Source organism: Trachinotus anak, unplaced genomic scaffold (assembly GCF_046630095.1).
Source record: "Trachinotus anak isolate AG129_WGS33_773 ecotype Australia unplaced genomic scaffold, CSIRO_AGI_Tana_v1 ptg000004l, whole genome shotgun sequence".
Lineage (NCBI taxonomy): Eukaryota > Metazoa > Chordata > Actinopteri > Carangiformes > Carangidae > Trachinotus > Trachinotus anak.
This window is the reverse complement of record NW_027273855.1, coordinates 12527306-12544724: the sequence shown is the minus strand read 5'-3', so window position 1 is coordinate 12544724 and position 17419 is coordinate 12527306. Positions and strand designations below refer to the sequence as shown.

Genomic DNA, 17419 nt, shown 5'->3' with positions numbered 1-17419 from the left:
CTGCAGCTTGCTGGACTTATTTTCCATGTGAAACATAATGTTAAAACATAATGCCAAAGTTACAGGCATGGCTCCAAAACAACAATTTCACAGTACTGAAAATGGCCAAACCAGAGTCTAGACCTTAATCCAGTCCAGAAACAGTAATGCGATTTGAAAAACTTATATATTTTTATATTTGTAGTATTTATATCTCATTTAAGCCATTTTGGCATCAACGTTTTATGTTGCTCTGGGTCATAAAATACTAACTTGTTGTAAAACATTAAAGCATGAAACGCCCAAGAGGGTGATTATTTTTAGAGGCATATATGGAGACAGTGTGAGACTGTTTTCCAGATCTGTGACTGGAGGTGAGGTGAGTAGGTTTTACTGAAAAAAGTAACACATTGTCAGCAAATAACAGTATGTAGAAGAAAATGATTAGAAAACACATCTTGACATTCAGTCATAGTATGAACACCAGTAGCAAGCAAAAGGCAGGCATACTTATATGTAGAGACATTTAGTTGTAAAAGTGGAATGAAATTAAAATCCTTAAAGAAAGCTCTGACTCAAGACATTTTTTTTTCACCCAAGTTCTTCCTGTATTGTACTGCATTTTATCTTTTGGGTGTGGTTTTGATACGAGGCATTACAGGTTTCTACCACACCCTCACACATATACATTTCCTGCATGAGCTTTGTATTTAAGTGTGTGTAATAAACAAGATAAAATAATTTTATGTATTTTTAGCCAAATCCATATGGACAATGAAACAGCCCTGCTCTACTTTTGTGCTTGCTACAAACTAAATGTAGATTATTATTTAGAATTATTACGTCGGTACTAAAAGGTCAACAACCAGCTGATGTAGTTTCTTGATGCAGTTTATTGAGCCACTGGTCAAAACAGCATCCAAGTTCTCATTATATTGTAAAAGGTGACCATCTTTTTCACAAAGAAAAAAAATACAGAAAACCCTGTATTTTTGTATATATAGATATATATTAATGAAAAATATGATAAATTTCTCTGTAATTCCAACTTCAAAACCAGAACATTATTTTTGTGAAACAAAAATCTCAAAATGGTCTGTGGTCATTACACTGCAATGGACAGCAGTATTACTTGCACTTCATCTGAATAACCTCCTTTTGTTAACTAAATGTTTCAACCTGCACAATCATGTGTGATGGTACATTTACCACTGATAAAAAGAAACAAACACTTTCATAAAATAATAAAACAAAATAACTTAGTTAACTTAACACTAGTCCTCTAAGAAGATGACCTTTTTCACAGGTTTGGAGTTTCAATAAGTACCATGACTTCTTGAATTACTTTTGATAAACTCCTAATGACAAGCTTTCAATAAAATAATCTATTTAGCTCTTTGGATAACAGTACTACCTGCTTCAGTTCCATCATAAAAGTCTCCGTAGCACCACATCAAAATATGTACAGAATGTGTTGCACTTTCAAAAGTCTCTTGCCCAGTGTGTCTCGGGGTTTGTGTGGAAAACGCCAACTTTCAAACATGTCTTCACTTGGACTCTCCCAGCAGATGGACAATGAGTTCATAAGTGGAGAGGACGATGGCTGTGTTGGGGATTTGTCTAATTAGCTGTGGAATGAGTCCTCTATAAAAAGCTGCATAGCCTTCCTCCACAGCTATTAACCTCCCCGTCTGGAAGAAATACTTGTACTTGCTGCCTTCCTCTCGCAGCCTCGTCCGTATGACCTCTGTGGAGACAAACAACAAAAAGTATTAGTCATGTAAGTGAATATAAACACTTCTCTCTGACATTAGGTTTTCCCAAGAAAAAACAACAACAAGGCGTTTACCATGCGGGTATGCGATGCAGGACGCACAACCCTTTGAAAAAGCAGCTGCCATCATCAAACGCAGGAAGTCTGATGCTCCTTTCTCCTTTTCGCTATTGGGGGAGGCGAATTGGCTCTTGGCGAGGTGTTTCTTTAGTGTTTCATAGATGAGGAAGCAGATCATGGTCTCCGAGATGCCGGCATAAGATGCGGTCAGGCCTCGGTAGAAGCCCCGGATCCCTTCTGTTTTGTAAACATAGCGAGCACACTGCAGTGCGTTCATCTTTTTCTCTCCTCTGGCTCTGAAAGATCAGACAGGTCGGGCTCATTAGTGCCAAACAGAAAGAAAAAAATAAAAATAAAATAATAATAATAATAATAATAATAATAAAAAATATATATATTGAACACATATATAAATAAATAAATAAATAAATAAATAAATAAATACACACACATACACACACACTATGAGAAGGACTACAACTAACAACTATTTTAACTATTGCTGACCTTAGATCTTTTATATTTGTTTAATCAGTCTACAAAATGCCAAGTGTAATGAATGCCCATCACAAGGTGCCAGAGGCCAACAAGTCTGACAAACAGCTCAAGTCCTAATATGAAATTTGAGAAGTTTTCTCAATTGTAGCATTTCAATCTTATAAATGATAATACAATTTGAAACCTGCTAATTTTCTGTTTATCATCTAAGCATCTAAGATATAACATCCTACTGTTTCCTTATTGGGTGAATCAGTAACTAGTCAAACCTTAAGTTAATTTTGTTTGAAATCATTCACTCCTTTGTGCTCCTTCGTTCCTAAAGCCACCATTTTGTGTTGCAGGACAGGTCTTCTTTAAAGACCCGTTTCAGTGACCTCACATAATACTACTGCCCTGTACTTGATAATGTAAATATAGACTCTTCTTCTGGACGCAGGACAGTGCGTCAGCACTGTGTATTTATGGCGCCAGGTCACACGCTCGGTCTCATGCACTGCGTAATCCAAGGACAGTACCATGAAGGCAGACTCTGTTAAAGGTATCTGTCAAAGGTCACATTTATGTGAAAGACCTGCACACCAGTAGAGTCACTTAAATAAGTGAGATTGTTTTACACTGCAGTCTGCCAAGAGATAAATAATACAACTACACACAGAGCAGGTGAAATAAAGAGTGTACAAACTTTCTCTCCAGCTGCATCCTGGTCTTGACCATCCAGATGGGGTTCATCAGAGAGTTAGTAACGAAAGCTGAGGACAAGCGACAAAAGAATATTCAGTTTTACACAATAGGGTACCGAGATTATTATCCCCTCAGTGTAATTCTTAATAAAGTTGTGAAGATCATCATTTGTTTTCGTTGAATTCATTGAGGGAAATCACAGCATGAATACACAGCAACAGCATAAACCTCTGCAAAATGTACTGCAGTCAGATTATTGCCATGCAATAAAGATAACTCCAACCTATGAAGCTAATAATGTTCAATTTAGAGGCTTCAAAAAGGCCTTTATACAACAAAGGGGAATATGTAGACTGCTCACCTGCAACACCAGCAGACGACATGTGCACCACTCCACTATTAGGGACAAACAACCCATTGAACATTTCTTTAGATTTCGAGTATGCAGCAAAGTAAATGGCTCTGTAACACAGAGAACAAACTGGTAAGAATTCTACACAGAAGAAACAGCAACGATTAACACACAGTGCTTAAATATGAGTGCATTTTGAATATGTGAATGTGGTTTCATGTAAGCTGTGCAATTATGTAAATGATTCCATTTGGGCTGGTGTGAGCCTTTGACAGAGTGTATCCAGAGCAGTCTTTTTCCTGGTGCCTGCTCTCTGCTTGGTTTCTGGAACAAACTGTCACTGCACCAGAATAGGCTGAATAAGCACTGGGCACCACAGTTACCCACAGAGCCGCTCTGGCCATAGGAACGGAAGGACGGTGGAATTACTGAGCAAAGGCTGATGCTGTAGCTACTCATTAACCATGGGCAAATTATAGGTAACCCATGACCCCTTTCAATTTGACAAGGTTCTCAGCATTGTGTGACAAATGCATTAGAACTACTCACTTTATGATCATATTATTCCAAGATTATCATTCATGAGTCAACAGGACAAAGTTCTGACTATGTGTTTTACTAATAATAAAACAAGGGTGAAACTGAAACTTTACAAAAGGTGTACCCATACAAGACTCAGATTTAGTTACAACTTCTTGTCAAAGTGTTAGACACAAATTTAAAATAGATCAATCATTATCCAGTTATTCTCATGACCACATCAGTTAAATTCCCGAAACTCTGTCTGTGAAACTTTGAATGTAGTTCCTCATTTGTTCTTATCTCATCTTGTCACGACTAAAGAAAAAATTTAATTAAATGCAAATACAGAGGCCTAATCCTGTTGACAGACACTAACCTAAACAAACTAAGCGCCTGACTTGCAAAAATTCTGTAAGGGTGGAGAGGGGCTTGGAAGTTGTTGCCATGACAACAGCTTCCTGTTTACACAGCCAGTTAATGCTTTCAGTCATTTAAAAAAATAGAAACAATTTCCTTCTCTTTTGTTTTCTTTCCTTAGGAGCCAGGATGTGAGCTGTCCTGATAGACAGAAACAAGACTCTGCTGGGAAAACACTACTGCTTCCCTTTGTGGCCTTCTTTGCCTCTGCTTTGTTAGTTGTTTTTTAACAATTGTGTTTTATTGTTAACTTGCAGCAGCTTGCAATACACAGGTATCATTAACTCTGACTCTATTAAACAACACTGCAGTGGGTAAGAATGGTGGTGGAGATGGACGACACTGAGGCATTAGAGCAACAAAAGTGTGTGGTGTAGACACTGGTTCCACTGTACCTTGAGGGGGCCACACCAACAAGGTTCGGCCCCAGACCACGGAAAAGTGATCTTGGTCCCTCTTTTTCAAGAATTGATCTGAAATAAGAGCAAACAGCCATATACCATCAAACATAAATAAAGCAGAATAATACAATTGAGATAAGATAATTCAGATTTTTATTCATATATATTCATTGTAAATATTGAACTATCGCCACATTTGTTACAGCAATGGTCAGTAGGATTATCCTAGGCACTACTAAGGGTATGAGTATGATAGCTCAAGCCTGCAACCACCCAAAGAGTTACATCAGTCCTGTTCACTTGAGCTGGTTTTGCATAGGTTTCTACACTGAAGCCAGTACCCTCCTCAGTGTCTGGCTTGTCACGTCGGCCACATCCCCACAGAGTTTTTAACTCTTTGTGGGCAGTGACCTTCATTCTCCAGATGACAGTCAGGTCTGCCTGGGGCCAAGCAAAGGGGCAGTCACAACTGCAATGTCCACCACTTCTCTCACAGCTTCCCATGAATGGAGAAAGGGTTTAAATGTCTGTCTTGAATTTCTTGCACATTTTACACAAAGATACGCCTGTAAATGCAAAGACAACCCTCTAACAGGTCTGACAGACCTATTTGTATCAGCTAAAGTAATTTGAAAATCTAGCATAACACCTGAAATATTCTATATCCTAAGACAAAAATTGTCTTTAGGCATATGTAGTTTTTACAGCCTCCGCTGCAGCATACACCAGTCCAGACCGGTTCAGACTGTGGCCTTGGTCTTCTGAGTGTAATATAACACTTACACAGCACCCTGCTTAAAACCTTCCCTCGTTCCTCTTGGCTAACTGGGGCTCTTTCTCGTCTTCTCCTACCTCAGCTGACTCACACATCACAAAAACCTCTCATTATAAACACATCTTCAGGCCTCATGGGAAAGCATGTTTTTGTCACCCCTAACGGCTGGTTTAGGACACTAAATACAAGCAGAATAGTGTGTGCTTAATCTCCACTTTATGTAGGACAGGATTAGAGGCCTTCATTTTAAGACTATGAAAGCAGAAATTAAATGACAGGCTCTTCAAAGTATTTCCACGAACTAAATCACATGGACTGCACAGGACCTTATACAACTACACCAAAACACACCAAGCACTGTTTTTTTTTTTTTTGACAAATTAGTTACGTAGAAACATCAGAGAAGCCTAAACACTAAGGTCTTTGCAGGACAAAACTCAGTAGGTTGTCACACTTTAACTGCCAAATGTCAGCAGGTAATAATTATGCCTGTCCCTATATGGTAGCGCAGTCAAACCGTAAAGTGTACCAGCTGTGAGGAGGGAACATTTTGTTCCTTTGTTTTGCAGATAGAAAAACACGAATGCCTCAAGGGACAATCCATAAAAACATGCTTCAGCACTGTTTGCCTAACAACAACACAAACAAACATCTTACCGTAGGACCTGCAGCAGCCCAGGTGTAACAGTCCCTGGTCGAATAACTCCAGTGCCACTTAGGGTCCCCAGCTGGACCTGGAAGACGGGCCGGAGGGTGAGGCCAGAGGACTGCAACCGTGTCTTCAACACCTCGAGGGGGCAAGTCACAATGGCTCCCACTGTACCACTACACCTGCAGATCAATTACGTGAAAATCAGGATTATGGGCATTGGACAGGGAAGTAGGCAATTGGTCACTACATGTATTTTTTTCATGTTTCAAGACAATGGTTAGCTGCTTAGATTAATGTGGTGCTATTATTTGCATGGTTAGTCATAAGAGCCTTGACTGACAAGATATTTTTCAGTGATAACACAGCTGGGGACCAACTGGCCAGGTGCAATGAACAATTCCTGTCAAAGACCACTGTCTTGCTCTGCAATGGAAATATTCAGAGTTAACCCAATACAGGTGGTGCACTGTGTTTTCCAGCTCAGACGTTCTAATTGCACTTGGAAAGACTTGTTTGCCTGTTTTTAGATAACACTTTTCCAATTTCAGCACAAAAAGTTATTTCATTTTGGTACTTTACACGTCTCACTGCTCCATCCTTTCTTAGCTGTGTCTGCAACCTTGTCAGTGACAATCTTAGAAGTGTGGAACAGATTAGACTAAGCCTCTATACTGTGTCATGTCTGAAGGACAGAGTCAAACATCTTAGCAAAAGTAACACCTGACCTATTTGTCCATTCACTAATCATTAGCCATCTATCTCACTGTCTGATTGTTAGAAACTATATAGAAGACGTTACAGTGAATTGTCTTTGTTCATATTGCATAACTTCATCTGACAAACAAAAACATGTCATTATGTAAATATGTAATTATGTTGTTCCGCTGTGGAGCTGTTGTGGACACGACCACAAAACACAAAGATAACAAACCTTGGGCAATGGGTTCTTTTGTGAGTCCTCTGAAAATGACAAACATGTCCATTGTGTGCATCAGTTATTGATGTTATTCCACATGCACTCGATGGACCAAATGCTGTCATACAAGTACAGCTGGTTTTCTAAATAACAGTTTACTCCAGAGTTAAATGCAAAAATCTCCTTCCATCGTTTCGACATACTGCATATGATGGACCAGCAAGTGTTCTCATGACATCATCTTACGTTAGACTGATTTTGCATTTTTAAGATCAAACGTTCAGATCACATGCGAAGCTAAAATTGGGCTCGTCATAACATTTCAAGGGTAAAATGGCGTCATTTTTAAGAAGCCAGTGTTGTTTAAATGTGACCTTAACGTCCACTGGGTGCACCCAGCGCACAGACCTATACGGCATTACTCGAGGTTTACGAATAGTATTCTTCGGACAGTTATTGGCATCGGTACATGGAGCTGGTTGCTGGCGAAGTGTTACATAACAGCAGAGTACATCACACAGCTAGAGGCTAACTACTCCCGTGACTGCGCCACGTCCAGCCATGATTGCCAGGGGACACTTAGCTAATCGCCAACCCGCGGTCTCGAGTTACACATTTCAACCTCAGTTTCCACATACGGTATTACCTAAAACATCAGGTTGTTACACGCAGTTTGAACACGGTTCCCAAGACAGAATACAAACAGCTAAGTTTGATATTACTTGCTAGCTAACGGTAGCTACGAGGCATTAGCAAACTTCCACACGGCTGTAACGCGAGTTAGCTGATCAATGGAAATCGAAGATATTACCGGGTGGTTCATTAACCCATGACAACGTTAGCTAGGTTATTAGTCCAAGGTTCAAAACGTTAACAAAAATCATTTTACACGAGACATTTGTCCCCTGGCGTAGAACACGGTGAAAGAAATGCGTTTACAGTCCCAACGTTGTGCTATGCTAACACGAGCTAGCTCGCTTTTATATATTTTAGCATGCTGGGTGCCGACTCCGTAATCTGTAGATTAAAGAGTAAATTCTCTCTAGTTTGACACAGGCGTTTGGTGGACAACACCAGGTGGCCTAAACTCCAGTTACCTCTTCATGTTACATTAACCTTTGAGTTATTAATTACGTTCTCCGGTTGGAAGCAGTGTCGTTAACGTGACTTACCCCCCAGCGAAGAGATGTAGCAGCGTGTCTTTCTGCGCCATCTTTCTCTTCTTTTTCAAACAGCCACCATACTGGTATTATGCTTCTGTTAAAATTGTCCCCAGGTGAAATAACAGAGCGACGGTCTTGCGATCCCGGTGTGCCGCCTTTAGTCCGTGCCTCTGTGCCGGCTCTGTGGACCTGTCAGTGCGGGGCGGAGCGGCACGGTGGCCTGAAGAGTGGCTCGTTGTGACGTCAGTGGGACGGACGGGGGTGTTGTCCGTGACGTAGGCACATGTGCTCGCCACCTTCTGTCTTTGGTCTTTTTCAAGGGGTTACACAACTGCTACCCACAACAAACAGAGGTCCTAAAAACAACCCTTTGAACTTCTGAGTCCCTCTTGACCTTCACCAGTTTCAGTGTAAAATAGAAGACTTAATAATTTACAGCTATGTTCGCTTTATAACACAGGCCATGATTTAAAGTGTAACTGTGTTGCATGGGTAAGGACGTAATGGCCCCAGAAACCCCCGCTTTACTCCATGTCACTTCTGTGTACATAATCTGTTTAACTGCAAAATAGTCAGAAATTCGCACCATTTCATTTGAAGGGCAATATCAGCTCTCACCACTCCCCTATTCTGCATCTTGTTGTTTGTGTTGTGTCAAAATCTAGCTTTAAGACCTAAACTGTTTTAGTTCATATAGTATTCATTTGTTGTCATCAATACATGTTTTTTTCTTTGAAAATCGATTGATTGTTCAGTGTGTAAAATGTCAGCAAATTGTTGAAAATGTCAATCATTATTTCCAAGTTTGCATTTACAAAGGGCTTTTTTTGCTGGCCAATAGAACAAAACCAAAAGATTTGGCACTAAAAGGTGGCCCTAGAATAGTAGCTGTAATTTTGTGCACTTTTTTGAAATGATTAATCGGTTATCAAAATTCTTACCAATTATTTGTCTCTTAAATGTCTAATCAATTAATCTACTGGTCATTTCAGGTCTAGAATAATAGTTGGTGTCTGGATGCCTGGGGAAATAATGAAGTTGCCATGTGTTGTGGTTGTCAATAGATGCCCAAGAATTATTAGCTTCCATAGTTACATTTGTTTTGGTACAAAGTTCCCATTTTGTGTTATTTTTCCATTGTGGCTCAATAGGGAAGCAGTGTCCAGAGGAATATCTTTAATGAGGAACTGCATCATTATTATCTTAATTATCTTAATTCTTGTAATTACATAGTAAGAACAAGGCAGCCTATGCAGCTCGAACATCAAGTGTTTATGTGTGGTATGTTATGTAAAGGTTATCACATACTACGATGGTACATTTAGATCTGCATGCTTATCTCGCACCAGTTATATAATACTTCCTACCTCGTGTCGAATTACCTATAATTGCCCTGTTCCAATTCTGACAAAAAACAAAAACAGGGAAACTTAAAAAAATAAAGGTCAAGATCCTCATTATCTTCAGCAGGAAGAAAACATGACAACAGTGACCTTGATTTTAACTGGAGATAAAAAATAACACCATGACTGTTAAATGTGCTATAATGAACATGTGATGTTATGGTATGTGCTGCCCACCAAAGAGTGGTGTGTAATAAAAGTTGGAATTTAGATCCTGCTGCCACCCTGAGGATATCTAAGCTACAGAAAAATAAGTTACTCAGTCACCTTGATAACAGCCTGTTTGTCTGTATGTCTGCACCATAACATCTGTGCCATCTGTGTGTTTCGAAACATTCTTGTCAAACCAGTTGCACTTAATTATGCCCATATGAGAATCACAATAACATGTTTGTCATCCTGTATTCGCAGTGAATTCTGTGTTTACATTTGTTCCAATGTAATGTGTAGCAGCACTTTGTTTTATCTTCAACCCTGTCCCATTAATCATCTCATGTCCCTCTTACTAGACCAGTTCTATGCAGTAAAATGCTGCTTATGAACTGAGACATCAGTATTAACAATCTAGTAATGTCATATAATAATATATCAGTCACAGGGGGCAAATTTCCGCAGAATGAGTACTTTTACTTTGTTGCTTACTTTGCAGGATAAGAATTTTTATGCATGTTTGTTGATGGGCTCAACAATGGGGCTGGATGGCTGGATGTGCTTGACTTGTTTCATGTTTGTGTAAGTGTTGGAAATGCTGACACCAAGCGACCAAATATAAAGCCTGCAGCTACAGGACACTTCCTCGTAGCTCTAAGAAGTGAAATTCAGAAATCCTATGATTTTTTTCTTTTCTTTTCTTTTTCCTTTGTTTTATTTCACCAGTTGTATTTAGTTTAACTCCCCTTGTCACCTCATCTTCATTGTGTTGTTTTTGATCTAGCGGCCTTGTTAAGTTGCAGGTGCAGTTAAGATCCCATTGGGGTTACTTGGGGCTTTCATAAATCTCCCTGGGTTGCTTTGAATCTGCTGCTGAATACAGTGTGTGTTTGTGTGCATGTGTGTGTGCAGATAAACTTAATCCTGCTCCTTATGTAAAAAGCTAAACAATTACAGGGATTAAACTGGCAGTTTCTGTATCAGTGAAACTGTCACAGTAGTTGGAGACTGATGAAGCAGAAACAGAGGCACAAATCCCACCACACCCATCCCACCACTCCCTGCCCCCTCCATACTGGTTTCCCTCAATGTCTGGCCCATTTCAAGTGCTCAGACCTTGTTTGCTTTATCTTCAATAGTATTTCAGTGCAAACCTGCTCGTTTATTATTCACTCTGTGCCCAAATCTGAGTTTAAAGTGTAAGTCAAAGTGTAATTCACTTCTAGGCAACAGCCTTTAATTAGCTTATAATTAATTTATGTGTGTTTATATGTGTTACTCTGTGTCATTGTTCATGTTTTTAAGGTAACAGCAACAGCCTGATTTTTTTTTTTTTACCTGTAATCATTGTTCATTATCTCTAGGTTTTAGTTTAATAACATTTTCACAGTATATTGAATATATGCATGAAAATTCAAATAATACATATTGTGTGGCACATTCAATCAAGCTAAATGAGCCACATTTACACTATTTCAGACAGTTAAACTGTGTTAGAGTATGGATGTGACTGCACTCACTTCCATGTTCCAATCTAAATTTCATACCATTTTAGGGAACAAGACATTTCCCAGCACCTTGAATTTGAGGGCCCACATCTCAGTGACTTTCAGAAAGGAAGCAGTTTCATTTGGGAAACATTAAAACAGGGCCCGCTTCTATGTATGGACACAAAGTTCAGGGTCACAGGATTCAATTTTTCTAATGTTCAGCATGGTCTCTGTATTCTGCGGCTAAAATAGACTTTTTCATGGTAAAAAACTTTGTGTGTAGCCAGCATGCCTTCGTTTGTGCAAATCCATGGCCTATCCTAATCTTTTGTCACAGTTTCTACGTGCGTGGAAACTGATACAGCAGTCTGAGAGTGATGCAACAGGGACAGAAGGGGTCTAATCTCCATCACCCTCACTGATGGTAGATTCCTGTTTTGCCAATGAGATGATAAAAAAGCCCTAAGCATCCATATGTTGTCAACTATTCTGGCTAGATAGAACTCGGATCAGGTTTGGTGAGGTCAATTAACATGTACCAATATGTGCTGCCCCTAAGGATTTTTCACAGCAGTCATTTTGACTTGTCATAGTGCAAAAACCACGTGTTACTAACGTAATTAATGATGGCTCTGCTCTACTAAGCTTCCCAGTAAGCCTCGACTGTGATGGTGAGCTGGCATGCACCATGTCAGGACTATGAAACTGAAGCAGCTCAATGAAATTCAGCCCTAATTAATTTTAGTATTCATACGTTAGATGTTCCTACTGTGACATCGTCTGTGAAAAAGGCCTATGGGTGCATTAGAATCCAAAGGACAATGAGAGAGATATCAATCAAGCACAGACTGTATCTGCACTCCCACCGTCCTGAGAAGGGGTCCAATCAGGCAAAATAAGTGAAAACACTGGTACAGGCAGGCCACGGCTGCACAGGGACCTCAAACATTAAGAATACAGGTTCTATCCCTGTGAATTACAGAGCATAAATGAATATTCATCAAATGATATAGTATAAATAATATGCAAACTAATTTCCCCTCAAGGTACATGTGGTCTCTAATTGATTTATATGCCTCAAGTGTTGATTCTACTCTATAGTAGCTTTTTGAAGCATTTAAATGGATTGCCTTCACTTTTACCTTAGACTGTCGTACAAAGCACAATAGATAATTTGAAATAATCTTTAATAGATACTTACAAACAAATCTACGACAAGGAATACAAATAAAATGGAAGCTGCAAGCAAGGAAAAGTAAGGTGTGGTACAGTGTGTCCACATCCAGCTGTGTGCTGAATGTGTACAACATCTGCACATTTAAAAATACTACAGTCAACAGGTCTATGATATGGCATTTGACAGTATGTTGGCAATCTGACCTTGTTTTATTACATTTGTGCAGCTCTTTGTGGATTGTCTTTTTCTGTCATTACATTGTCTTAAATCTGAAGTATGTTGATTCAAGCACATCACCATTCACCTACATATTCTGTACCCCCCCACACCCCTGCATCTCATAAAACACAAACACTATATCAATGGTTCTCAGCTATGTGGCAGCAAGACCCTACAGATGGCAGGTTTTACCATCAACCACTGCTCTTCAGTGGCTGTTTCCCTGGTTGATTTCCATTTTCTGACTGTATATGTGCAAACCAGTGAATCAGCTGATGAGACTGGTTGAATTAATAAAAACAGCTCTCTTGGGCCTCAACAACATGTGGTTGAACACTACTGAACTACAAAAACCAGGAGTGACAAAAGATTTAAAAAAAAAAAGAAAAAGACACTGATTGTATTGAGAAAAATTTCCTGCAGGTGCATGCTACAAATAATCACAGTGGCATTATCCTTCCGTTACAATTTCTGCTGATGATGTTCCTCTCAGATGCCTGATGGTAAGCAATGGGGCACATATATATCACAGAGAGCACTGATAGTGCAGTGAGTGGTTGGAGCTGCTCTTCAGCTGCTCACAGCACATTCAACCACAATGCACTTCATACTCACAATGGAGTGGTCAGCATCTCATTTCTGTGTTGTGTGAATGGCAAAATTTATTAATTATCCATTTAAAAACTACATTTTCTAAAAGCAATTAGGATTTCATGTTATAATTCTCAATTTCACAGGACACATAGGCTGACAGGAGTATGTGATGCCACCTTGTGGTCAGATGCTGACAATGCACCCCTGCACCATGTTCAATTTCCATCACACAATTTTGTTTTTGCACAATAACATTTAAATTTAAAAAGGCTACGAGATAGAAATTTGTAATCATAAAGCCTGGAGGTCACAGCAGAGGTACTGACTACATATGCCACATCAACTTACAAACTGGAGGAGGTACACCAATATGGTGACTGTCATGGCATCATCTGGATCAGCATGTGCATAGTGCTCAGTGATTCCTGATTTTTTTATAAAGTTAGAGAATACAACTGCAAAGAGTCATAAAAACAGGATAAGAAACTCAAAAAACTGTCCACTGACAGAGAAAGCATACTTGTTGAATCATTCATGAGGCTTTGTCAGTCCTGGAGGTTTGAACAATGCTGTCAAACGGGTTCAACCCAAGAAGGATCCCAGAGAAACAGAAAGAGACGAGGGTGTGCTGTGTGTGACCGCCAGTCTGTCATTGGTAGAGCAGGTAGTTCTTGAGAGAGGCCGGCAGGGGCAGTCTATGGATTTCACTCAGACGGTCTCTTCCTAATGCCACCCTCACCGAACGCCTACACAGGTCCATCAGAGAGAGGGGTTCAGCTGGAGGGAGACAAGAGAGGGAGAGGCATGAGGAGGAGCCATTTTTTTATGTGTTTACAATGGCACAATGGCATTTCAGGAGTGTGTACAGTTGAAGTTGTACTGTAAATCTGAGAGGCTGTGGGGGGACAGACTGTACCGTAGTTTACATGGATCACATTGTAGGGTATAATACTTTTGTAATTTGTTGGCAAGTAAGGACTTCATAATTAGCTGCTTGAAAACACATTTTATTCTATGAGAGATTTGATAATCTGTTTTTCATTTGTATAATTTATCAAACAAAATATTTGGGGTTTTTTGCTTGTCAATTAATAATAAATCATTTAAATAAGGAAATATCTGATATCTGAAGGGAAGAATAAATGAACAAGAATGCGACTAAACATTCAGTGCCAAACTAAAGTACATCACAAATTTTTATACTATAAAACAGATTTCGCTCTGCCTTCAAAAAGCACTGTTCAACATACAGCTGTGTTTGCCAGTAGTTTGACTTTTTGTAGATGTAAAAAACTGAGCCACAATGAAGAAAAAAAAATATATATAAATTTTACTCAGCCACATTCTGCAGTACCAACACTGTGTACTGGAGCCACATAGCCACATCATTAACTACATATTGAGACTAACTGATATTAATATCAGTGTACAAGACAAGGGATTTCCCCGCTCCACATCTAGCAGCAGTAGCAATGTCATATCAAATTCAAACTGGTTTTTATGCCTACCACTGCATCTGCAGCACTTCTTACTCAAAGACCTAAAGTAGGTCGAGGGATCTGAGCTGAACATAAAAATCTAATGAGCACAGAGCACTTGGGACATGTGAGTAGTACAACATGTTTTGATAAGCACCTATGTTTCCTTATTGAAAGCTCATGACCCTTTTACCATAGAAGAATTAGGATTAATCCAATTAGAATCATTTTACATTTGTCTAGGGGGAAAACAAGCAGCTTGTTTTTTTGTACATGAACATTAAGTAACACTAACAACAGCCTACAGTCTACAGCCTAATTGAAAAACAAATTAAAAGTATAGCTAACAGGAAAAGGTATGACAGGTTATAGTGACATCATGTATCATAGTCTTAACTCCTTAGTAAAAGCATCATAAAAGTGACATCATTCTCATATGAAAGAAAGCGAGTCAGCGATCCAGTTAAATATTAATTCACATGTAATCTGGATGGCAAAGCAAGAATACAAATCACTCATGTTATCACATGAACTGCTTTACATAATAGCCAAGAGGCAGCCATACTGCTGCAAGTCACAGACAATAATGCTGCTCTATAGTAACCCCGTCTTCAGCAATATGTCCTGTTTAATATGACAAATCCTGAACTGTCACACCTTTGTTTATTGCTTCAATAACTGCTGTCTGTGGTTATGCAAGAGCTGAACACAAGGCATCATCACAGAGCACAAAACATGGTTGCCTATGAGAGAAAAGATTAACCAAAGAAGGTTTTAAAAAGGTTAAAAGTTTGTACTTACGATCAAGACCATTTATGTACCGGATTCGAATTTCACAGTGTCCCCACACGGCACTCACCACTGGGTACAGCTTCCTGCCCTTAAGTCCTCTGAATGCCACCCCTAGATAATGTCCATCCACTATGTAACCAAGAGTCCCCTCATCCATGTCCAAGACTACTAAGAGGGAATCTGGTATTATGAAGGTGTCGTCCGGCTCAAGGAAGGCTGGGTAGGTTTTTCCTGGGTGGTTCTTGCCATCATGGTAGAGTTTACTCCTGCACAGGTCCCAGCCCCACGACTCAGCGTTGCTTCCCACCAACGCTGTGTAGCCCACTGAGTGTAGCGGGGCGTCACTTGTAGCCACTCCAACCACCGCGTGCGTGCCCCTCTGACGCATGGCCCAGCTGATCTCCCACACATGCAATCCCCTTGTGTATCCAACACGGCCCCGGATGGCATCTGTGCTCTGCGCCACTGGGTGCCTGTGAAAGACCAGCTTGTTGTCGTCCTTGACGAAGATGTTGAGGGAACGGTCATCATTGTTCCATGAGTGCTGGACCTGGACGTCCACACTGGCAGGTGGCATGTCCAGCAGCAGGTCCAGTCGAGACGGTTTTGTGTGACTCAGGGCCTGTAGCTCCAGCTTCAGGGGGCTGAATGCCGGATCCCGCATATCAATGGTTTTGATGCCACCTGGGACTTTTTGCCCCATGCTCGGGGTCGTTATAGCAGCTCCTTCTTCCTCCTCCTCCTCCTCCTCCTCCTCCTCCTCCTCCCCCTCCTCCTCCCCCCTCCTCAAATACTAATGGGGGGAGTAATCACCCTCAAACCCTCGCCTCCACTGTGCTCCTGCAACCCTAAGAACAGGTCTGAGCTCCCTCTGCCACTAGATGGTAGACAGCCAAGTCCAGACCAGTTGTTGTTTGAAGCCTACCTGGAGAGATTAGAGGAGATGAGGGAAAAAAAAGACACAAGTTAATTATTCACTCATCTAATTAGCAATCTTCTGTTTGTAGCAGGACATATCAGGAAACATCAGAGCACATTGTAAGACCATCCTTATCTCGCCAGCACACCCTTTGACAACAAAATGGTACATCTGCTGTAATGACATCATACAGCATTAGTTGCAAATGTTTCAGTGCATATTTAAATTAAACGGGAAATTACCTCAATCTCTTAACTCTATTCATTTGGTAATCAGTGGACAACAACTGATATTAGCTGCAGAGCTGTTAAGTGGCCTCAAAAGTGGCTTTGTTTTCATGTGATACCCACAGTATAGAATGCAATGTCCCATGACCTAAGAAATCCAAGATGTAAAGCTTATTTAAACTGATAACATTATCATTACACAACAGCAGGGACCATGTATCTGCTGACCATGGCCTCATTTCCTACAGCCTTAGTGACAATGTACTATCATTGTCATGCATTTACCCACAGCAATCTCAACTTAATCTAAAATCCGGAGCAGTCAGACAGTAGATCAAGACTCTATAGTGTTGTGCTTCCTCCCTACCAGTTCACGATAATGTTAAGTCAGCATAACAGACAAGACCAGCAGGTTTCTGCCACTCAGTCACAAATGTATTTTCTAGACTGAAGAGGTTATGTTACTATTATTGTATTAGTGTAACTAGTATTGTGTGTCAATGTGATTAAAGTCTATTTTCTATAAGTGACCTGGCCAAGACAGCAGCATATACACCATTACATTAATACTCAATACAATAAACACAAACAATACAAAACAGACAAATACAACTGTCAGGCAATACACAAAAATCCAGTTACTATACAATACTAAAACGATTTCAGTGAAAATTTAGGAGCAATCACAATCACACAAGAGAACTAAGTTTCCCCATAGTAATCAGCTACCTGACAATGTCAGGTCCCTCTGTAGGTTATTCCAGGAAGAGGGCGCAG

The 17419-nt window shown here is 40.0% G+C and overlaps 2 protein-coding genes across 3 annotated transcripts; both read right to left on the bottom strand.

Moving 5' to 3' along the window:
- Nucleotides 1-350: 350 nt before the first annotated feature.
- On the bottom strand, nucleotides 351-8392 carry slc25a33 (solute carrier family 25 member 33). Of its 2 annotated transcripts, none has more exons than XM_071475980.1 (7): nucleotides 8203-8392; nucleotides 6120-6293; nucleotides 4682-4759; nucleotides 3357-3457; nucleotides 2997-3063; nucleotides 1829-2109; nucleotides 351-1726 (listed from the first exon to the last, which is right to left on the bottom strand). In XM_071475980.1, the coding sequence occupies exons 1-7, from the start codon at nucleotides 8241-8243 to the stop codon at nucleotides 1527-1529; spliced, it is 942 nt and encodes a 313-aa protein (XP_071332081.1). In that variant the 5' UTR covers nucleotides 8244-8392; the 3' UTR covers nucleotides 351-1526. The 2 variants fall into 2 exon arrangements, with proteins under 2 accessions (XP_071332081.1, XP_071332080.1); XM_071475979.1 differs by lacking the exon at nucleotides 8203-8392 and adding an exon at nucleotides 7046-7260 and having other exon boundaries at nucleotides 1380-1726.
- A 4014-nt stretch (nucleotides 8393-12406) lies between these two features.
- On the bottom strand, nucleotides 12407-16272 carry spsb1 (splA/ryanodine receptor domain and SOCS box containing 1). The gene is made up of 2 exons (XM_071475981.1): nucleotides 15506-16272; nucleotides 12407-14003 (listed from the first exon to the last, which is right to left on the bottom strand). Exons 1-2 carry the CDS (start codon nucleotides 16197-16199, stop codon nucleotides 13876-13878), a joined length of 822 nt encoding a protein of 273 aa, XP_071332082.1. The 5' UTR covers nucleotides 16200-16272; the 3' UTR covers nucleotides 12407-13875.
- Between the last annotated feature and the right edge of the window lie 1147 nt (nucleotides 16273-17419).

Bases quoted from the DNA above. Each gene is read 5' to 3' on its own strand.
- slc25a33 (XM_071475979.1), bottom strand. From the start codon at position 7,155: ATGACAGCATTTGGTCCATCGAGTGCATGTGGAATAACATCAATAACT. The intron at 6,294-7,045 runs GTTTGTTATCTT...ATTGATCTGCAG, and splicing joins AAAAGAACCCATTGCCCAAG to GTGTAGTGGTACAGTGGGAG. The intron at 2,110-2,996 runs GTTTGTACACTC...CTGATCTTTCAG, and splicing joins AGGATGCAGCTGGAGAGAAA to AGCCAGAGGAGAGAAAAAGA.
- spsb1 (XM_071475981.1), bottom strand. From the start codon at position 16,199: ATGGGGCAAAAAGTCCCAGGTGGCATCAAAACCATTGATATGCGGGAT. The intron at 14,004-15,505 runs GTAAGTACAAAC...GTCTCCCTCCAG, and splicing joins GTACATAAATGGTCTTGATC to CTGAACCCCTCTCTCTGATG.